Raw genomic sequence first — 23,904 nt, 5'->3', positions numbered from 1 at the left:
TTTGTTGCGACTAAGAAAGAGTGCCACAGCTATACTTTTTCAACTGTTTTAGAAATAATGTTTAGTAAAATCGTGTTTACCTAAATTAATACACTCAAAACCAGAATAATTTATAAATTATTTCGTGAGCGTATAACCTCTTTTAGTATATTAATAACTTTAAAACATGGTTTTTCTACACATTATTTCTTAAATGAATAAATAAATATTGTGTTTCTACCATTTTGGAATTGCTGAACTAAACGCTCACTGTTAGGAATATAATATTTCTTAAACACCGTTATTAATAGGCCTATCATGATAAATATTTAAACAGAAACTAGCAGAACCTACATAGTCCATAGGAGGACAATTTTTGATAGCAGATTATCAAGTGATTGATATATACTTTTCGAAGATTTACCAACGCCTTATTATCATAACAGCACTAAACAATTGAAAGAATATGGAATAAATGTCCTTTCAGATGGTTACTTTCTATGCTCAACTCAAACCTGATCATCAGGTCAAATGCCAAGGTCATACATACCGTACTGTAAAAGTTTTACACTGTTTGGGATACTAATTATGTTTTATATTAGTTTCGTTTTCTATTCTGGAAATTTATGATAATGTGTTTCTCATTTAATAAATTTTAGCGTATTTTGTAATAATTATAATTCATGCATAAAACCGAGAACTGAAATAGATATCTGAACCACAACATAGCCGACCGAGGATGAAGTTTTATATCCCGTGTAAAATAATGTCGCTTGGTAAACATAAATATGTTGAAACAAAACAAAAATATTGACATGTTTAGAACTATTAATGTTAAGGAAGTAGGTAAGCAACATTGTTAAATATTTAGATATAAAAGAACTGACATTATAATGCAACAGATCTAAAAAGATCAACGTTTTAAATAAGCTATGTACGAACTCAATGAGTACATATTTAGAATCTCTTCAAACCCATTTTACTGACCTTCAAAGAGGTTCCCTCGTATGACAGAATACAGTAATAATTTTAAAAGACACTAATAAAATTACAAAAAAAACTAATGCAAACTTCAAGGAAACATTCTTTGTCTAGATGAACGTGTGCAATAGCAAAAAAAAAAAAAAAAGGACAACATCAAGCTAACTTTGCAAAACTTGTGAAAAAGAAAGTAAGTTATGTAAATTTTGGTAATTGTGCTAAAACCTGTCATATATGGAAGGCCAGTGTCATTCGACCTTCGGCCGTAATTCGCTTAATTCAGAATGAACACAAAATAAACTGAGGCACAATCGCTTTCAGATATTGTACGTAACGTTCATATTTATACAGTATCACTCGCTTGATTATGTACAAACCCACACTCTACCACAAGTTAAGTTCTACTACATATTGGAATTAATTAATAAAGAGGCACAGGCAATAATAATAATGATAGATAGCAAAACAATAACTGCAAACATATTTGTCAACAAATTTGGAGGAATACGAAACTTGTACTCTTTACAGCATATAGGCCTACAGGAGCAGTCCCAGATGTCTTCTGGTTGATTCTTGACTTCTGTCGATTCAATGTTAGAACAGTTAATTTCATTCAGATCAACAATAGGATTGATATGGGTGTCCTTCTTTGTCTCATGAACTCGCATTACAGATAATGAAGGGTTTCGAATTGATGTATATGCTAGCCACCATCTTCGATTCCTGATATTTGCTAAAAAGAATTTCAAAAAAATGATTAATGATCCTACGGCAAGGGACGGCATCACTACTCTTGTTAAGTTCGGTCAACAACAAAGTTTGAAAAGTGAGAATATATCAAACATCTGTGCTTATAAGCATGTCTGTAATGAAATACTCGCCACCGTAACAACATTAAAGATATGTTAATATTTAATAAAATCGAAAGAGAATATTTTGCATTCTACAAGTTTATTGTACGAATTATTAATTTATTTTGTTGGGTCTAACGTCGCGCCGACACAGTCATAGGCCATATCGCGACTTTCCAGCTTTGATGGTGTAGGAAAACCCTCCGAGCATTATTTCATCACGAGCGGGCACCTGGGTAGAACCAACGACCTTCCGTTAGCCAGCTGAATGGCTTTCTCACATGAAGAATTCAACGCATCGAGTGAAGCTCGAACCCACATCGGTGAGAGGCAAGTGATTCAAAGTCAGCGACCTTAACCACTCGGCCACGGAGGCCCCTTATTGTACGATTACTTAGTACCAGAAACTTTGTGAACTTTACTGTGACAGATGCTAAAGAAACGAAAGAAGAAAATTTATAAATTTCCATAATGTGTTCTTTTTGTTCTATGAAGACAAAAAGAAGAATGATGAAATAAAGTATTCAGTTATGATATTAAGTAAAGTTATTACTAGATGATGTAGAAGAGTTCCTAGCAAAGCTGTCAATGGCATGTTCTCCAGAACGAGGATGTTTCGTTTCCATCCTATCCTCTATCTCTGATTTCAGGAGGTGACAGAAGGTCCGTAAAACTGGATGGTTATGTGCAACGTCTACCATTATCATCCCAATGTAATTTACATAACCTATAATTAAATATAAAACTGAAATATACCACTTGAATGTACAGCGAACGTAACATTATAACATTGAAATATTGTTCTAATATACAGGTATTAAATAGGTATTAAATAAAACCGTTTTAATTTCAAATGTTAGTTCTCATGACAATTTGACCCCAATTAGGTAACTTTATTGATAAGAGGTATAATTACAAGAACAGAAAGGAATAGTTTTATTTTCCGCATTACAAACATATACACACACAAATGAAAAAAAGAAGAAGATAAAGCAAGGGAAAGAACTATGACAAAGTAGAGTTTTGAACAAGGTTAATGTTACGTCCCGCACTTAAGAAACATATTATAGCAAAAGGATGTTTTAACACTATTTATGCACGATGGGCAGTTATACGCCGGGCGTGATAAGTTTACGAGGGCGCAGCCCGAGTGAAATTATTTGTACGACGTATTACCGCCCGAGTGTATAAAAAGTGTTAAAATGGTTTTGCTATTAATTATTTCGTTTCTAATATGCCCTTAACCATAAACAGTAGATAAAATATAGTAGCAATATAGTAGCGCTCTTTCTTGGTCGCAACAAACACATGACGTCACCGCACTTTAACGTGATGTCACTCTAGCGTAAGTGTGTTTTAACAGAGACAAGCATATTAGAATATTCGCAAATAATATTCATAGTCATAATCTCAGAGAGCATATTAATGGTAATCACCAGTATATTTCAAGGACTTACATCTCACAATAACATTCATTAAAAAAACTTGCCAAATGGTTTATTACATCAGAATTATTTCATTATTCATAAGCCACATGAATCTACTGTCATTTAGCATATTTTCGAAGCGAGCGTTCATAATATTGACTGTCTAAATAATTCCATTTGATGTAAATGGTACATAGTACACATGATAACAATAAAATGAAATTCATGTTCGGTTTGTCCTGAATGACACACATCACAAAAAACCCTAAGATACTGGTATATCATATTTTAATACGTGTAGGCCTAATTAAACTATGAGAGCTCATTTTAAAAAGTAGTGTAAAAGTTCAAATATTTCTCTTTAGTCACTGCAAAATATTCTTTCTCTTTAAACAAAGCATATGTACGTTAATTTACAACTCCAAAGTTTCCAAACAAGTTCCTACTGTCTTAATATACAAGTATTTTGTTGGTATTTTAAGAAAATTAATTCAGAGTAATAGTGAAGTCCAGGCACCCAACTATAATTTCTTATTTCTGAATTATAGTAAATCATTTTCATGAAATGCAAAAGATAATAGACAATACACTGTTTTACCAGAAGTCAATAACTCTTAAAACCTGAAAAAAATATTTTACTGAGCTTACAATAACATCATTAGTTATAGTGGTCATTATCCCAGTTTTGCACATAACATACTGTTGTAATTAAATAATGTTAAAACTAGTCAAACTGGTGTTTATTATTACCTATATAGTTTATACTAATTTGTTTTAACTCGAATGTGATGAAAGTTTCAAGCTTATTGGAACCACTGTCGAACTACTATACAATGTAACGGGTTTCACAATAAGATCAAATGATTCACAATGGTTTCAACATTTGGTGAGAAGTTACCAAAACCCCGGGTAAGTTTAAAGTCTGCCATCAGTGCTCTAATTTCAGACAGTAAAATACCAGTTTAGATAAACTCAAAGGTACTTACAAGACGACAAGTTTCCTTATAAAGACATGTAGTCTTAGACAGTCTATCATTTTTACTAGAAGCAAATATTTATACTTATCATAAAACATTATCTCAATAATTTTTATTTCTTTTTATGTTGATGACAGTGCAAAGTCATCAGTATATTACGGATAATCTTACATTTATCCTTATCCTCGTAACCTCTCATTAGCAAGCAGCGGTCCATCCGTGGTATTAGAAAAACACCCAGTATTGCACTAACTAAAATACGTTTCAGAAACGAGAACACTCCTACGCTGGCATTCAGAAACACCATGAAGAAACTGAAAATGTTGTATGCGTTCCTGAAATTTGAAATGAAATATAGAGAGTGTTGCGTAGAAACCTTTTGTCTTTTACTACAAAATTTAGAAATATATTAAACAGGAATATCAGCCAGAGGCTTATTATCAGAAGTTATTCCATCGACGTACCTTCGTTTATATGACTGAAAAATTGTTGAAAAAGACGTTAAACCCGAACACACACACATATCTGATCGTAAAAAATAGTTTCTGACTGGGTACATAGAAATAAAATTCATGTATGACATAATATCAAACATTAAGGATCTTACATGCCTGCGTGTGTAAGACGGGGTTTTCCCTACCCGGGGGAAAGTGTGGAATGGAAAACCGAGCTTAGCAAGGTTTTTTATCTAAGCTGTCCCGAGGGTTGGGAAAACGGCTATCTTACACAGGCAGACATGTTAGATCATTGTTCTTGCCTATCACGTTCAAAATAGATCGTGGAGGCAAATAGATCTGGGTATTTCCTGGCAATATTTATATAGTTCATAACGCTATTATAGTATTAGTACTATTTGACGTCACCTTTGGGCAAACTATTTTAGACAAGGTTTTTCCCTAAGGAAAGACAGAAGTATCTATCCCTAGGGCGTGCTTTGACAAGTGTATACTTTCCCCGCTAGGTAGGCAAGAATTAAATGATTTTGAGAAGATAAGCGTATGTTTGGGCAAAAATAACATTGAAACAAGTACATCATTTATTAATTGCATGGCAGAGTAACAGAAGTTATTATGAACTGCTGTCTTTTCTGGCTATTGGCAAGAACTATATTCAAGTAATCATTGTACTGATAATAAACTAACGTTTTCTCATATAATGACTGTCACAAGATCTAAATTATCAACATTTTAAGAACTTCATTTTAAACTCTAAAACGTGAAGGAGTCACTTTAAAGCTATGTTTACACTTGAAATGGACCACATATAACCCTTGGGAATGGACTATATGTTTGCATATGGAAAGGGAAAGTATATGCCATTGGAAAAGACCCAGTTGGTGCTATTGGAATAAAAAGTAACTATGCCATTGGAAAGGACTATATTTTAGCGAATTATACATATATGCCATTGAAAAATCTCTGTGTTTGCTGCTGGAATAAAACACATGTATGTCATCGGAAAGGACCACGCGTTTGCTGCTGGAATAAAACACATGCATATCGTCGGAAAGGACCACACGTTTGCTGCTTGAATAAAACACATGTATGCAATTGGAAAGGACCAACTGTTTTCTATTTGAAAACAGTCATGTATGTATTTGGAAAAGACCACGTGTCTCCGCATGGTTTACCTTGCAATAATCAACATGTATTTCAATGGAGTTGATCACATATTTGACATTAGAATGAACCTCTTGAAAGTAAACTTTTGTTTGTCTTCTTAAATAATCTGATACATTGTCGAATTTTGTACACGGTTTCACTTCAGAGTAAAAGCACTATTGCTACAGTAACTGTTCTTTAGGGCTAGAAAAATAGCGTACTAAAATGCGTTATATCTACGCTAATAATACTATTGTTTACAAAATATGAATCTAAGAAGATTAGTGATCAGTCGTGACCTCCATGTGCAATGTTAGAATGGACCATATGCCATATGTTTGCTAATGCTAATGAAATAAACCACACATTCTCCGTATGAACTGAAACTGACTACATGTTTGCATCTGGCATATACCATGTATCTGATTTACCTGTTGTCCACAGCTAAAGGCCTGTGTTTGTCATTATCGTGTATTTTCGGTTGCATGAAAAATCGCCCAATAAAGAAAGTCTGGACCTTGAAAATGATAATCATACAAACTGGATAACTGAAACAAGAAATATATTTTTAAAATTCCTCAGAAAATACAATGTTGACAAATTAACTTAAGAAACATTATTTCAACAGTGTTATCAAGAAGCTCGATAAATATTTGATTTAGAATAAAACATACACAAAGAATACAAACAAATGTACAAATGGAAAAACAATTTCTTTCAACGATTGTGTTTATAACGACTTAACACAAAGAAACCTCACAATAGGAGATCCTAATTAGAAGTTTGGTATTAAACACCCAGTTACCCAATTAACAGGTTTATTATGAAATGTAGCATGATGTTACCTTGGACGAAAGTGATTGTCACTTTATTCTAAACGTACATGAGTACGCTTTCAGTTGCAATTTCAGTTTTCTTTGTGATATTGTCCTAATAACGATGTTCTACCGAGTTTTTAGAAATATGAGATTTTCTTATTACCACAAATAAACTTGCATGGCTGACTTATTTTCTCACCGTTACGACAATTACATCAAACCGATTATCCGTTATTGGAACCATAAAAAAGACCGTCACATTTACAACAATATCATCTACATCCAATAATAATGACGTCATCAAGTGTACTTTATAAATACTTCGAAAGGTTTAGAAAACCTAGCAAAGACGAAGTTAAAATGACCAGTGTTGGATAAACAACATGTTCTATTTGAAATTTTCTGCCTCAAAGGTGAGAAAATAACATTTGAAGTATATACAGTAAACACTTTTCAATTATCAGTTTCGACAGACTATAGAACCTACGTATTGTGATTATTTCAGAATTGTACATGTGATCTGATATATTGTTTTGTACATGGTAGGTATAACGCAAGAGGTAGGTTGCAGCTTTGGAAGATTAAATAAACTGATAAATATGAATATGTTTCTCTTACAATCATATCCGAATGAAATATAATATTAAACACATACACAAGCCATTCAAACTCACGCCACAGATACTTGATTTTTCCCGATACTACTACAAGCTTGACCAAAATCATCATCGTCGCCAGAGGTATATATACCATCAGAAAACATAGCAAACTTCCTGAAAGTAGAAGCTAATTTGATACTGTTGCACTTGAAAGTAAAAGTGCTATAAGAGTAAATGTTCTAGAAATTTAAGGTTTAGCAGTTTTTAAATCCAACCAGGACTGAACTGTTTTGATATCTGTCTTCTGGCCTGTTTCGTCTGGCCCTTAAGGGTGTTTCTCTTGTTGCTCTCTCTTATGTAAAGGCATTGAGTCAATAAGTTTTTGGTTCTTAAGGTTTGTTTTTTATATATTTATACAGGAGCATTTTTGTGTTTTACATGTCATGCCTTTTTGTTTCTATTACGTGTGTTAGAGATTCACCTGGCGGGGATTACTTTTATTTACACTGTCCCGTGTCTTTGCAATTGGAACATAGTGGGGGTAAGAATGAGGTTGGGTGCGCACCATAAACCGGTTTAAGCTCCCCAGTGGTGTTTTTGCCACTGACCGTTCCAAGGCGGTGCCCCACTGTGTTCCTTTATTTGTTCGTTTTGTCCTCGTGTGTTTGCTTTGTATTCGTGTGTGTCTGCGTACTGTGGGTTTCGTTTTGCGGAGGCTTTGTTTTTGGAACATGGCATTCCCAGTTTGATATATGTCCTTGTTTTTCACAATGTATTTTACTCGTAATTTGGACCAAATTTAAACAAACTTACAGAATTTTTTTTTTTACTCAAAAGTTTACAATACAATTGTTTTAGGAAATATTTAGACAGAAAAAATAGTGTGGATGAAACGAACTTTTAATAATTTTTTTTCTGCATGCATAATCGGGCGCTACCTAAATATCCAAACATAAAGCATGTCTTCATAAAATAAGAACTTCCTGGTTTTTAACATAGATGCTACTTATGATTTGGCCATCCTAAATTTCAAACAATAAACGTACGTCAGGTATTTGATTTGTAATGTCTGACATTTTCATATTTTCAAAAGTTAAAAGTGATCCCGCAAATCTGGGAAATTGGTTGTTTGTCTTACTTTTACCAAGTGAAGAAAAACTGCTTATTTTGTTATACATTTTCAATTATACAATAAGATGACTAATTATCAAGTCTCTTAAGATAAATCAAGTAGAATAGAATTACTTTGGACCAATATGAATCTCACTTGTTGAGAATAAATGAGCCGCGCCATGAGAAAATAGTGCGTTTGGGACCAGCATGGATCCAGACCAGTCTGCGCCTCAGCGCAGTCTGGTCAGGATCCATGCTGTTCGCTTTCAAAGCCTATTGCAATTAGAGAAACCATTAGCGAACAGCATGGATCCTGACCACACTGCGCGGATGCGCAGGCTGGTCTGGATCCATGCTGGCCGCAAATGCACTATGTTGGGTTTCTCATGGTGCGGCTCAAATACATTTACTTGACACGCTAAAATATCACAACTTGATATGCGTTCTCGTTCATAAGGAAAACACAAGGGGACTACTCTTAAAACAAAAGTCAACAAAAGATACGCAGTTTAGATTTATAAATTGCTACTTAAGTTATAAACACGCTATTGATGAAACAAATGTCAGGGTTATTTACACATTGATGTAATAATAAATATGGTCAAGACCTCAATATTTGTCACTGGCAGGTGACACTGGACATTAGTAGCAATGCTATGAAAGGCGTTTGGTAGGACGAAAGTGCATAATTTATTATGCTGCTGAACGGTTCTTGATACACGTGGCATGTGTCAAGACATTTTGAAAATTAAATTGTATATTCAAACTGAAAATTACGTAAAATGGTCTCATTTACACGTAGATGTCGAAATACCCTTTTGACAGATCGCGGGCTGAGCGCTAAACGGTTGAAACTCATCAACTTTTTCAGAAAATTTTAAGTTCCAATTCATATTAAAAACATATTCTGAAAATTACTGCTGAAAAAAGATACTTATCAAAAGGTTGTATCTCAAGCAGCCATTTCTTTTTTATGCAAAACAAAGCTAAATTAAACAACTTACCCCAAAGCATTCCAGTTATTGATGTCCCAATGAATCGCATTCCGTGTGCCTATTTGAAAAATAATAGAAAAAAGCATAGAACAGACATTGTTTATGACCTTTTTGATTAAGGTAACTTAACCCTTATTTTGTTGAGCTTAACATTTAAAAAGACGTGTAATTTTATTTTTCTCTATAGGTATACAATTTAAAAGAACAAATATAATGCCAAGCTGTAGACAATCAAAAAATCATGACATAACCTAAAGGAATATTGCATGCATATATATTAAAGTCCTTTTATCAACAGCAGAGTTATGGGCCTGGGTGTTTTGTATGACAGATCATTTCGTCATATATAATATTTATGCCAGGTAATATCTGTTGATAAAACATTCTTAAAAAGCTCTTCATATCGAAAGCGGTGCTGGAACATTATATATATCATCTCGCTATCGTAAAGGATAGTGAAACTCCTTTATTCTTGAAAGTTATCATTAAAACATAGGGACATACCCTTTAACACTTTGACATGCATGATATGAAATATTTTTGCAAGTGTCAGATATTAACAAAGTGGACAGATGTACAGGAAGAGGTACAAACTCTATACCTGTTAGTGTGACATGAAATATTTGTTCCATCACTTGATAGATGACTACTATATGGTTATAGACCGCATGTATAAACACTTTAACAATAGTAATAAAAAAGTGTCTCTAATAATAATTACACTAGAAATTGGAACAGAAATACCAATGTGCACCTAAATTGCAAAGTATTTTATACCATGACAACTGTGCCTAAACGGAAAGTTAACGTGTACAATGTCAAAACATCCGTTGTAATTAAACGTTATCGGAGATGAATACATTTATATTCCATAAACTATATTTAAACAGGCTTACCCAGAATTTTAACTGACGGGAATTCATATCAACTTCGACTTAACCGATGTCGCAGTATGTCTAATTTGATTAGAATAGAGTAAAATAGATACGTTTAGAAAAAAAATGCTTACGGGAATTATTATATATAAGTTATTCTAGACGATCGGAGTTTCGAAATAAACTTACTTGACATATAGAGTTTCAAATGTATTTACTTCGTGTCCAGGAAAGGTAGAAATCCAAACCGTAGTCTGAGGATTTTTAAAACAATCGAACGTAGTCTGAGGATTTTTAAAACAATTGAACGTTATCTGACGATTTTTAAAACAACTGAACGTTGTCTGAGGATTTTTAAAACAATTGCACGTTGTCTGAGGATTTTTAAAACAATTGAACGTAATCTGAGGATTTTTAAAACATGAACGTTGTCTGAGGATTTTTAAAACAATTGAACGTAGTCTGAGGATTTTTAAAACAATTGAACATAGTCTGGGGATTTTTAAAACAATTGAACGTTGTCTGAGGATTTTTAAAACAATTGAACGTAGTCTGAGGATTTTTAAAACAATTGAACATGTCGAAGAGATGAAGCTCTGCTTACCAAAAGAACGATCAAGTGGATTAAAGCTTTTACAAGATTTATGATTAGCTGGGAATTTTTAACGATAAATTACAATAGAAATGTAGACTGTTCGAATTCTTTCACAAAATACACCCTTCTTATATCATACCATGTATACATCTGGTGTTGAGTGATGAACAGTTTCTGGTATAAAACTCCGATCGCCTTTGTACAACGACAACATATCTGTTCTACAAGAATAAAATAAGTTTACTTAAGTACTGTATGTAGTTAAACAAACACATTCTTCTAGCGAAAAGAAGAAAGAATTATTGCTTTAAAAATTGTTTCCGATAGTAGTTCAAACAACAGAAATGTTACTCGTACTAAATTAGACACACACTTAGAACACAAAAAAGAAATAGCCAAACTTTAAACTACTAGCATGGTACACCACCTCTTTAAAAGGCCTCTCGTACTAAAGAACAATGCGTTAGCTTTAAAACTCCACTTTACATGTTTATTACCAATTTTCAAATTTCTTTATTGAATACAATTGTCTTAGTAGTAAAGTCTTCTCCCTACTCCGCATTGTAATAACGAAACATAATCATAATCAAATATTGCGAATCCACAGAAGCTTTTCAGCAACAGACATATGTATCATTTATAATATTGTGTCCAGTTTACACACCAAAGAAGCTAAAACTTGCAATGATTTCTGATGAAGAAAATAGTTTGCGCAGTCATTACCGGAAAACTGGACCAGTTATTAGAAGTCATCGTTTCTAAAAATCTAGTAGACTTTAGAGTTTCCTTTCTATATATATACGGTCTCAAACATAAAGCCCTGTGTGATCATTATTTTTGACATAGGGCTGTAAGTCTTGCACTCTTAAAAAGAATATTTGTGCCGAATTATTTTGATATCCATCTCTACAAATAAACTCTAAACTATTTGCCGTTACTATGCAGGACGCAACACACCATCCGGTTATGCTAAAAACTGCACAAGTTATTAGCAAATGAAAGTTGTAGACGCAAAACGAGCCTAAACAATTATTTGACCTGACCTAGATGTGAGAATCTTGCAGGAGGCACGTAACCTAAATTTAATAACTGTTTGTGCGCTAGAATTTGAATATCCTGCTGTAGACCAAACATGAAAACTGAAACGCTATGTTCTCGATATTTAATTTTGGCATTTCTGTATTGCTCGCGAAATGTCACCTTGGTTTAATGAAATTCTGTATATAAATGTTACGGTCTGAATCTTGCACTTGATACGTTATACTTATTATGATTATAATATATTTTTTCTGCGTTCTTGTTAAAGAGTTATAGAACAGACCCAAAATTTAATAAACAAGAGGGTCATTATGACCCTGACTCGCTCACCTGAGTATATTGAACCACATGTTTCAAATGGCAAACTGATGCTAAAATATTAGAAAGTAGATAGTTGGTCACATTTATGGACAGTTTAAAGATTGGTGTGCAAAAGTGTACATGTCATCCAAATTTCAAGGCTGGATCTTAAACTAGAGTGGCCACAAGCAAATGTTTACGCACGGACACACAGACGACGTAGACCTACTGACCTAGTTTTTGACCGCAGTTGACCCAATTTCGTACTTGATATAGATATCATCAAGATGAATATTCAGACCACCTTTCATACAGATCCCATGAAAAATATCGCCTCTAGAGAGGTCAAAAGGTTTTTCTATTATTTGACCTACTGACCTAGTTTTTGACGGCATGTGACCCAGTTTCGAACCTGAACTAGATATCATCAAAGTTATCATTCTGACCAATTTTCATGAAGATCCATTGAAAAGTATGGACTCAGAGAGGTCACGGGATTTTTCTATTTTTAGTCCTACTGACCTAGTTTTTGATCGCACGAGACCCAGTTTCAAACTTGACCTAGATATCATCAAGTTGAATATTCTGACCAATTTTTATGAAGATCCATTAAAAAATATGGCCTCTAGGGAGGTCACAAGGAATTTCTATTTTCAGACCTACTGACCTCGTTTTGGACCACACATGATCCAGTCTCGAGCTTGACCTAAATATCATTAGGATAAACATTCTGACCAAATTTCATAAAGATCCCATGGAAAATGTGACCTCTAGAGTGGTCACAAGCAAAAGTTTTCGCATGGAAGCACGAACGGACGACGGACGCCGCGCAATCACAAAAGCTCACCTTGTCACTTTGTGACAGGTGAGCTAAAAACTGAAATCTTTGACCGAAAAATGTGACCAATATCGTCGAACTAGGTCAAAACTTGTAATGGTATACGTCGGTGCAAAGTTATATTTAAATATACAGACAATGGCAAACTGTTACGGAATTAACACGTAAACTGATTGAAACTAAGTGACATCAAAATCTGATATTGACAAATTTGCTTGCACGAAACATGTTGTGTTGGTATGGTGAATGATTTAACCAAATTTTTTAAATAAAAAAGAAAAGAAAAAACCCAAGGATGCTGATGCATTTGACTGGGTAAAACTCGCACACAGCGAAAACATATAATCCACACACACCAGTCCCTACTTGTACGGGACTATTTGCGGCTGTGCAGAACCAAACATTAAAATATTGTTAAATATTTCATTCAGCTTCATGTGCCTTAACATGATGTATATATTTCTTTTTTGTGAAAAACGTTAAAATATTCAACGGGCGCTTGTTACCCTCTATACGAATCTAACGCCTGTATCCTTTTCAGGAATCTTTTTAACAACTTAATGAGGATGCACATGCTCTTACTCATGTAACAATTATGTAGCTGGTACCTTGCATGACTCACCTATAGTTTATAAGGAAAATATAGATATTCCTCATTCCACACAGTACTGTCAAAGTAGTAGCAACAGCATTGGCCGCTGTATACATGCAATGAAAAGAAAATTAGAGGTAGCATATATAATGAATTTGTTTCGCAAATAGTACTGATCATTTGTACTTCTTTATTGTTAAACACGATCTCTTTTACAATATTTCTATATTCTATTATACATGCATCACTGAGTATATCAGTTGGATTAAATGCATTGGTATTTTGTTGCTTCTGATTTTAAAGAATATAACAAGATATATTGCTCACCTGACTCAAATGGATACACGATTTCTTGGTAGAGTATATCTTACACAGTACTATATGCAACATTTCTAAGCTTTACAATTTTAGGCTTTAGACAGAATGATTTTTACACTTTTTTCCTACAAAAGTCTAGGTCCAACAAGTGACTCCCTCTTGGCAGGGCCAATTATGACCTCAGGGGCAAGACCTGAACAAACTTGGTATAAGACCACTAGACGATACTACATACCAAATGTCTAAAGCCTGCACGAAGGTAGGATGGTTTGTGTTTGATATCATATTTCTCCAGTTTATGAAAACTGATTCATGAATAATATATTTGTCGATACCTCTTTTGGAAAGTCAAAATGCAGACACCACAATATCTTATGTAGTTAGACAAAAATACAAATCAAAAACAAGTAAATTTTAAAATATGTCTTTAAAGTGTGTCAAATAAGGTTGATAGAATCTTTTATCGTTACTCTTTACAACAGAATAAAATATACATTTGGTTACACATCTTCAAGTCTTTGCTTTGTCTTGGACCAGTGATAGTTTCTTACCTTGCAGAAGGTCTGGAATGTCTGGGAGGGACTTGAAGTATTTAGAAATAATATCCATAGCATAAACAAGTGTAAGACTTATCTGAAAGAAATTGAATGCATGTAAACTAACATGTTTTTGTTTTAGATCTAAGTTTACTACATAAAATATAAATGCCTACCCACGAACAATTTTCGTAAAAGTACAATTTCCCTGTGGTAACTTTATGTTAGGCTTCAAAAATCATATCTCGTGAATTATGTAAATATAGATTTTAGCATACCTGAGCACAAAATACTCGGTGTGAGCTATTGCCATACCCCGTCCATCGTCCGTCGTCATGCATCGTTAACATTCTTTTTTACTATTTTGTATGTTTCGTAATGAAACCTGAGAGTTTGAAACTGGGTTATATCAGATTAAAAGCAAGGTAAAAAATTATCAACACTTCAGAGGCTATATTTTCTCCTGGATAAAACCTGTACTGACCCTTTGTCTTTATAAAATTCAGGTCAAGTTTGAAACTTGGTCATGTAGGATTACTAGGTCAAATCTTAGAAAAATTGACAACACTTTGGGTACCACATTCTCTGGTCTTTATGAATATTGGCTAGAATGTTTGCATTAATCAAATTTAAGTCAAGACGTCAAATCCTAAGTCAGTGGTCAAGTCATAGAAAGTCTTGAGGCCAGATTTTCTACCTCATCTATTTAAAAAATGGTCAAATGACAATGCCTTGTTAAGTAAACAGGGTAATAAACCTGATAACCAGGTCATATCTTCGAAAAGCCTTGTAAAAAAAACTAGAAGACATTTTTCTATATTATGTACATAAAACCTGGCCGATAGTTTGCTTTTATGAAATCTCGGTCAAGTTTGAAACTAGACCATTAGCATTAGGCCAAAACATAGAAACAACGTTGTTAACTTTGTACAGGTCACAATTACTATCTGATTTATATGAAACATGTCTATATGAAATCTAAATTGAAATCGAATCTGGCTCCTCCAAGGCTAAAAAGTAAGTCAATCATAAAAAATAGTCAACCATTTCTACCTGACCTTCATAGAATTTTGTCAGTATGTTTGTTTTTATGAAATCAGGGTCATATCAAAAACAAGGTCACTAGGTTAAAGCAGACTGTTGGTCATATTTTCTACCCGGTCTTCATGCAACCTTTGTCCTTGCAAAATGTAGGTCACGATCATAACTAGGCTATGTAAAGTAGAAAGGTAGTTATCCAGGTTAAATCATAGAAAAACATTTTTAACACTTTATAGACCGAAATTTATACCTGATCTTCGTAAAACTTAATCGGAATGTTTGTCTTCGTATATATTCCTGGTTTATCTGAGGACAAAATGTATGTCACTATGTAAATCCTAGAATAAACTTGAAACACGCTTGAGGCCATATTTTCTACCTGGTCTTTATGATACCTGTCAAAATGTTTCTAGGTCAAGTTTGAATTTGGTTACCAGAGATAAAAAAATGGGTAAATTTATCAATAAAACTTGTTATGTTACAATCCAGATACCAATTGTTCTACCCACTCTTTGTGAAACTGTCAGAATGGTTGTTTTCCATGAACTAGATCAAGTCCGTTCAAGAATAAAAAAACTCACCGAGTACAGCATTATAGCCGACATGAATACTGTGATTATAATTGATATCGGGAATCGGAATCCTGGAACTGGGCGCACAATCACATTCTGTATCTTTTCCACCAAGGGCAGTCTGTAGGTGTGAGTAAACATGACTGCATTAATCAATTTAAACTTAATCGGATAAAGGAAAAAAATGACTTCCAGAAATCTTGACACGACTTTGCTGAGTTTTATCTTGTTTCATCCTTATTGTCATCATCATCATCAACAACATCTAGTCAATATCTTTAGCATCAAATCAACAACAACTATAACTTTTATTACTGTAACAAATGATAGTTATATTACTGATAGGCCACCATATGTATTAAAAAAGAGGCACTTATGTATGAAAAAAAAACGTTTTTAATGCACTGAATGTTTTAACATTTGGCAAAGTTACCGTGTTCCATCGCATCTTTGAGGGCTATTTCTCTTTAGCAAGTTTTTAACATATGTAAGATGGTGATGTCTGCACAGCTTGGACTGGTCCTGTAAAAATAATATAAGCTACATTTACTCGAAGTGGTTGATAATCCGGCGTCTGTTTCACAAAAATCTCTAAATATAGAGTTTTGAAACACGTTGTAAAACCTTTATCAAAGCTTAGTTCTAATTATTTTAGTGGGCATCGCAAAAAAAAAACAAACGGCAGTTTAGCTATTGAGGCGAGTTTTTGTTTAAATATCATAACATACATGTGTATATACAGATTGGTGATGGACACTTAGAAAAATCTTTTAATCACAAACCAAATGAATAAATAATAATAAATATAATACATAATTAAATGAAAATAATAAATAATAAATGAATTAACAAATAAACGGTAATTTGCAAGTATTAATTACACTTTTATTACGTTCATGATGAAATTATACTCCTTGTGAAAATGATAGTGTTATGAAACTTGTTCACGCATTACCCACCTGATCGCAGTCATTGTAAATCCCTTTCTTAAAACATTTGTAGATTTTCCAGGAAAGTTTCAGAACAACCAAGAAGTTACATATCATAATAGGCACTTGTTGCCCTATTATATACCATTTTATGTTCAAATTCACCTGAAACATGGTAAAGAATTAAGAAAGTATTTAAGGTAAATGTTTACTCTTGCAGCATTCGTTGTACAAAGTAATATGAGGAATTCTCATTTATTAATTTACTGTGCTTTAATGATTGAATGCAGTGTTGAAATGTTCTTTTTTATATTAATCGTTTGAACAAATGGAATAAATTCCTGTGCAACATCAATTCATCATTGTTCGTATGAGGTTGGTAATATTTCTATTTTCCCCGACATAATTATAAAGGGAATTTTGTTTTTCATAATACTTCAATTAATGGACATACCACGGCATCAATAAATTGTGTATAACACCTGACAGTCTGTACTGTTACAAAAAAATCGTAACCAAACCTACAATGCAAAACAAATGAACGTAACTGAAAAAAAAATGTCATTCGAAATGAAAAGGAGCATAAATGTTAAAACTCGTTAAACTACGGAAACGTAAAGTCAAATATTTTTTATCCGCTTTGAATATTCATTATGAAACTGAAACCAAATATTTCATTAAGACCATTTTTATTGATAAAATCAATAAAGAAAACTCTTGTGTTATATTAGGAAACCACTTCCATTTCCAGGTCAGCACCTTTGCTAAATTTCATAATGATTTTGTGCTATGAAATGGTCTCCTTTTCTGATCTCTTATTACAAATACAACATAGATCTTTTCCATGAAAAATGGGATCTCTTAAGTTAGTGCACTTACCACCCAAATGCGTACAAAAGACCTGTAATGCCTCCGATGAGTTTGTGTCTACTTGTCATACAAGCAAATAGTGGGTATGATATAACACTCACTTCCAGGCAAAGAATGTACACAAGAAAAACTGAAATTGTTAGCAAGACCATGTTTAGGTATGTCAAGCATACCGTTTTTTCTATCTGTTGTAAAGTTACATGGTCCCTATCACTTTTCCAAATGCAATGTACCTATCTGTGTGCTTAATTTTTTAGATATTTTTCCATGAATTTTGAGATATTTTGCCGATGATTTCTGTATAAAAGTATCAATGACCTCACGGATTATAGATCGTTATAATTCGTCATCGGTAAGCTATCCCTTTCAACTTTGGTATGCCAGCCAGACCCTGGCCATTCTCGGTGGAACGGTTTTAGGATAGAATCTGTGTTTGAAAGCAAGGAAAAATACCAAAGCTTCCAAACACAGTGGCATTTAGGGAATAAGAAATTGGCAAGCTATGGACTTGCTAACAGTATAGACATGTGAAAGATTCCTGTTACAAATGGGTATTACTGCTGTTTTCATTACTTTAGTCAATGTGTTTATTTACTTTGTAGATTATTATGTTTTCCCCTAAGCCTTGTCTTTTAAGTAAAAAAACAACGAGAGTTCTGTTTAAAATTAGGTCATAGCCACAGATCTTTCAGTCTCGGTTATGTTGAACAACAGCAGTAATATTGGGCCGCCGGCTAGATTTTGCAAAAAGCCAATTATCTAGATTTTTTTCCAGTGACGTAACGTATCTGTTTTACTAAACATGCACCACAACAATTATAACAGATTAAGTGCCGTCTTTAAGTCTGTAAAGATTTTCCAAAACAATAATAAACATGTGATATCATGGTGAGTGTCTGGCAGATCTCACATTTACAAAGAAATCAGTCTGACGTTTTAGAACAAGAAATAATAAGTAACCGTTGTATACTTTTGGCCCACACTGGAAATTTGACTGTGCTTGACAAGACTTTCAGTGTAACGCGTATAACATTTCCAGTCACAGAACCAAATACAAACATCGTGCCCCATCGGTTCCTTGGCTCATCCAGAAAACCAAACGGACTGCAATGATAACACTGTTTTAGACCTGAATGTGTAATGAAAATTTTTGATGTTATTTATTTGATCTGAAAGCAACAGTAAGTTTACAGCCTCAGTGAAACGTATTCATATCTTTTACATGGTACGTTTAAAGTGGAATAATCAAATCAAAATTTTTTAATTAAGCTGATTATCGCTGACAGTTTTAATAAGAATTTGTCAGAATATTTAGTACATTTTATAGTAACATGTGCATATTCTAAACAATGTGTGTTGATGGGAAGGTTTGGCAATAAGGAACAGTTGGAAAAGTGCGGATGTTGTTTACCCAAAACACTGCACATATGAGAGGGGTGCTGCTATTAGACAAGTTTGAGCAGTTTTAGCTCTTAACTGACTTGTTAAATTTAATTGTTATTATAATGGAATATATTTACATATAGTTTAGGTTTCTTAGTATCTTAAATTAGATTTTGCCGTTAATTATTTAAGTTTGTATGCGTTTAAAATATATGAAATACATTAAGGCTACGCTGGCGAGAAGACACGTCAACTTTATGTGAACAGACTGATAAAACTTTCTCACCTAAAAGTTTTCAAATACTGGTTAAAATGTCAATATGATTTGATTAGGATGAAAATTACGCATAACATAAGAATATATCCGGGGTTTCTAAATATTATGAATCTGGAAATGTAATTAAGTATTAACATTTGTTTTTTAATAAGAAAGGAAACATCAAGACCCGTTGCTAATGTTGTGAGAACTTTTGGGCCAACCCTTTTGCATATTATATGTACAAACGATGTAGTTATCTGTTTATGCATGTATATATTGGCAATAAATCATTTTTTGAATTTGAAACATCTAATTTACAATATAGATATATTTCAAAATATATTTACAAAATGATTCCTTACTTTTAGCAACAGGTAGAAGCATAAAATATATGCAAAGTATCTTTACAGAAGTTTTCATTGATAGAACATCAATCTCGAAAACGATACCGAATATAATATATTTGCATTCCTAGTGATTGTGTTTGGTTTTTCATGCTTCCTTTAATATTCGGCCGATTTCGTACTAAATTGTCCTTAGTAGCACAGGAAGAACTTCTTTGTATAACATACATGTATCAAAAGATATCTATATAAAATATGCTTGTTAATGGATGCTTACCTCGCCAATGCTGGGCGTCCCCCTAGAAGATTCGGTTTAACATATTTCCTTTTCTTCAAAATCGAAAGAAGAGCGATAACTGCTACCTGTCGAAAATTGAGGAATTGTATCTTACTTTTCCAAAACAAACAAAGAGGCTGTCATATAAGCATTTATGTTGCAATGTTATCTTAACTGAAAACGAACGTATACAAATCTGGCTCGTATTCAAAACTGTATGAAATTGTGCTACACACAACCAATGTTTTCCTAATGCAGATCTGTGGTTTGTTTTTAATTATTTTATATTTAGTAAATAATATTAAATATTTGACTACAGTGTCACATCTTTCGCCTTATGACGCCATAAAACAGTTTTCTACGCGCTGACACTGTTGTGCGTTAATGAAGACATACTCACTGCGGGTATAAGGAACCAATGGTAGTAGTCAACTGAAATCTTGTCCGCAAACACTTCGTCCTGACAGTACTGGTAAAACGTGGAATTCACATCTACAGACATGGTGTTTTTCTTTTGTCTATCTTTCAAAATCTATCTTTAGCAGCACCTTAAAGGATTAAGCATGAAATTTTGACAAAAAATATTTTTAATGGGAATACAAATCGGGAATATTTGAATTGTTCAGTACAAAAACTACACTCATTTAAAAACCATATAATACAGAAGGTTGACTAACATTCTAACACGACCTGATTTTGTTTTACTTTTAAACATAGAAGACTTGAATATTGTGTGTTATTATGCAACTATTTGAACTGTTTTCGTCCTAACATCAAACGTCATATCAGTGCACTGGAAAGAAACCTACACGAAACAGGTAAATACTTGGTAGATGTCATACATAATGTACATAAAAATCCTAAAATACGTGTTAGAATCGAAATGATATATCTCAAGCAGTGATCTACTCTTGAATAAAATCATTGCCGTCTAGATGTGCTGCGCCCTCGTGCTCTCGTGATATATTTCCTTCGCAGTTGAACTTCAAATAAAGAAATTATTCAAGTCACTGTTTGGGATATTGAATGAGTTATAAAATATTGAAACTGCACGAATTCAATCAGCTATTTCACATAATCAGAAACATAATCTCTCGTTAGAATGTTCGATAGATTTGAGTCGTTTGATTCATTCACGGCCGTGCAATATCGCCGTGCAATATCAAGTTCATAGAGCCGACAGTGCTATACTGATATGACAATATCCAAAGTTATGCCACTGTCATATTTTATTTATATCAGATTTTCTGTTTTATCTTGTTTTCTTTGGAAAAGTTTTACTTTTATTGGTGAAAAGGTTTCTTAAGCTTGTTTAATGGACGGTTGTTTCACTTTTTTAATGCATGGACATATAATCATGATTATGGTGAAGTATTATCGTTTTACTGTGGGTTCAAAACTGCACATGTCGCCAGAAATGTCTCAATATCAAAACAAAATGTTAAAGCATACGGATATTTGAAGAACATGCTTAAGGCAAGTAAAATGCGAAAAGGGGTAATTAGCTGAATCTAGACGCATCCTACATGTAGACATTAATGTAGCCAAATCGTTAAAGTATGACATTAGTCCTGACGAGTCCAAATGGGACCTTGTTTTGGGGTGGATAGAAAATGTTTATACCATTTTCAGTTGCCCTGATGGTGCAGAAGTTGAATCCGTTTGACGACACCCTGTCATCATTGGGCAAAATTTCTATGGAGGATTAATGATGGCGGCCAAAATAGCGTCTCACGCAAATGATAAGTTCATAACACATTCAGATAACATAGATTTACTCAAACAATATTGCAATCAGATAGTTCCATTTATAAGTAGATATTCTATAGAATGATACGGACAACAAATGCAACACATATTTTCATGTTAAGAAAATCCCTACTGTAAGTACGCAGTACGCTGTCCGCAGTCGAAGTCAGTTGAAAATCTCTAATACGGCCACAATTAAACTTTACCATAACTGAAGCCGGTGTAACATTAAATACTGACCCCGTTGAAAATAGATCCCATGGGTCCATTTCAACGTTGAGAATTGACCCCGTCAACATTTCAACATTAAATATTGATCAAAAGGTTCTATTTCAACGTTGAGAATTGACCCTGCCAACATTTCAACATTAAATTTTGATCAGTGAGGTCAATTTTCAACGGGGTCAATATTTAATGTTACACCGGCTAACATGTTATTCACGGACAAACAGAAACAGGTAGGTCGTTCATATGCATTTTATCAATCTGTGGGACACGCATTAAACTTGTCTTCTTGAAGTTTATTCATAAATAGCTAGCCATATAAACATAATGTGACACGTATTTTATCAACATATATAAAATAGTTTTGAGATCCGACAAGTAAAGATATACGTTTTAAGTTTACATTTCATCAATTACCTTAACGCATGAAGTAACATAATACATAATTCTTTATCATTCGAAATAAAACAACCAGGATATTGAACATACGATTAAGCTGTTAAAGAGTTTTGACTCAAATCAAAATCAAATCAAATTGAAATAAATAAAGGTTTTGAGTTACAAGCTGTTCATTTCCACAGCTGCATGTAGATATTCTTAGGCTACGTATCCGATTTAAACTTGTCAAGTGTTTAAGGAGGAAGTATGAATTTTGAATGTTTACCTTTCCTATAAGCTATTCGTTCAGACTGCGTAACTTTGATAAAATGGTGTTTTGTTTCTTGTTTTTGCATTATATTACAGCTTTTAAGTCCTAAATATATAGAGGGGGATTACCGCAAAAATTATTGATGTCTGTAATGGTGCACTTTGACTTAGTTTCTGCAGTGTACTACTTGTTGGGACCTTTGTTGTCTTTGACCAATACCTTGGATGCTGACTGACTCAGTTCAAACCTAGCGTGACGTTAGTCCCTAACATATTGGCATGTTCTTTCTAAAAATAAGAGAGTAAAAAGATAAAGTTTCGGAAAACATAGCAAACGAGTCCGTCGGCAAAAAATATAAAGGGAGTTTATAGTTGTTGAGTCAACGAAAGAAGTAACTTATTTTAGTTTTTTCATTAAAATATCTCTTGCATGGGATATTCGACATTCTAACACTTCTAAGATTTTCTTTTATAGTAACAAAGAAGGCTTCAACCATGTATTGTCTTGTCGATTATGATTTTTTACATTTATAGTCACCAAATAACCCACAGCTTTTGAATTAAATGCTTCTTTAAAATGTTAAGAATTTGCCAATGATATTAAAAATGACATTCTTTAATATCACAGAAAAATTATGGATATTTAAAAAATCATTTAAATCTAATGTTGTTGGTTATTTGGTGACTGTGTATGTAAAGAATTTCAAATAGAAGAAATAACATCAAATCACGGCGGCTAGTCAAAACGGTGGCTGTATTTCTAGCCGCAAGGTACCTGTGAAATCGATATTTCAACAAAATAGTTTACTTTTCCTACCAGAAAGAAACAATTCTTATATTTTAATAAAGTTAAATATCAAGGTTTGGTACATTTATTACAAACAATAAACTACATAAGTAGAATCAGTGGGCTGAACCATGTAATGTAAAGTAACCCAGAATTAAAAAACATCCCATAATTAAAACAATGAAAGCATATATTGTTACCTTGCTGTGGTTTTGTCTATCCGAATCACGAAATAACTCCTATTGTTTCAGTCATTTGTCGCTAATTAGAGCAACTCACAGTGTTGCAATAAACGCATTCCTTATATTTACATAAATATCGAGGATTTATGTAATGAGCATATGTATTTGAAACACACTTTAATACCAAATGTGTATTGCAGTGATG

The 23,904-nt window shown here is 33.3% G+C and overlaps 1 protein-coding gene across 5 annotated transcripts; it reads right to left on the bottom strand.

The window, feature by feature from the left end:
- Positions 1–789: 789 nt before the first annotated feature.
- On the bottom strand, positions 790–23,904 carry LOC123524799 (stimulated by retinoic acid gene 6 protein-like). 5 transcript variants are annotated; one of them, XM_053538381.1, is made up of 18 exons: positions 23,718–23,901; positions 20,509–20,656; positions 20,109–20,194; positions 18,816–18,949; positions 17,855–17,975; positions 17,430–17,496; positions 17,006–17,140; positions 16,480–16,568; positions 16,056–16,167; positions 14,449–14,530; positions 13,610–13,685; positions 10,951–11,032; positions 9,351–9,399; positions 7,290–7,407; positions 6,248–6,364; positions 4,387–4,550; positions 2,365–2,538; positions 790–1,693 (listed from the first exon to the last, which is right to left on the bottom strand). In XM_053538381.1, exons 2-18 carry the CDS (start codon positions 20,608–20,610, stop codon positions 1,365–1,367), a joined length of 2,037 nt encoding a protein of 678 aa, XP_053394356.1. In that variant the 5' UTR covers positions 20,611–20,656; positions 23,718–23,901; the 3' UTR covers positions 790–1,364. The 5 variants fall into 5 exon arrangements, 4 of the variants coding, with proteins under 4 accessions (XP_053394356.1, XP_053394358.1, XP_053394359.1 ...); XM_053538383.1 differs by lacking the exon at positions 23,718–23,901 and adding an exon at positions 22,860–23,014; XM_053538384.1 differs by lacking the exon at positions 23,718–23,901 and adding an exon at positions 22,645–22,719.

Source organism: Mercenaria mercenaria, chromosome 3 (assembly GCF_021730395.1).
Source record: "Mercenaria mercenaria strain notata chromosome 3, MADL_Memer_1, whole genome shotgun sequence".
NCBI lineage: Eukaryota > Metazoa > Mollusca > Bivalvia > Venerida > Veneridae > Mercenaria > Mercenaria mercenaria.
Note: the sequence above shows the minus strand (reverse complement) of the source record. Positions and strands in the feature narration are given on the sequence as shown.

Bases quoted from the DNA above. Each gene is read 5' to 3' on its own strand.
- LOC123524799 (XM_053538381.1), bottom strand. From the start codon at position 20,610: ATGTCTGTAGATGTGAATTCCACGTTTTACCAGTACTGTCAGGACGAA. The intron at 18,950-20,108 runs GTAAGCATCCAT...TTATCATTGCAG, and splicing joins GGACGCCCAGCATTGGCGAG to TCCGTTTGGTTTTCTGGATG. The intron at 4,551-6,247 runs GTAAATCAGATA...TTCAAATTTCAG, and splicing joins CCTTTAGCTGTGGACAACAG to GAACGCATACAACATTTTCA.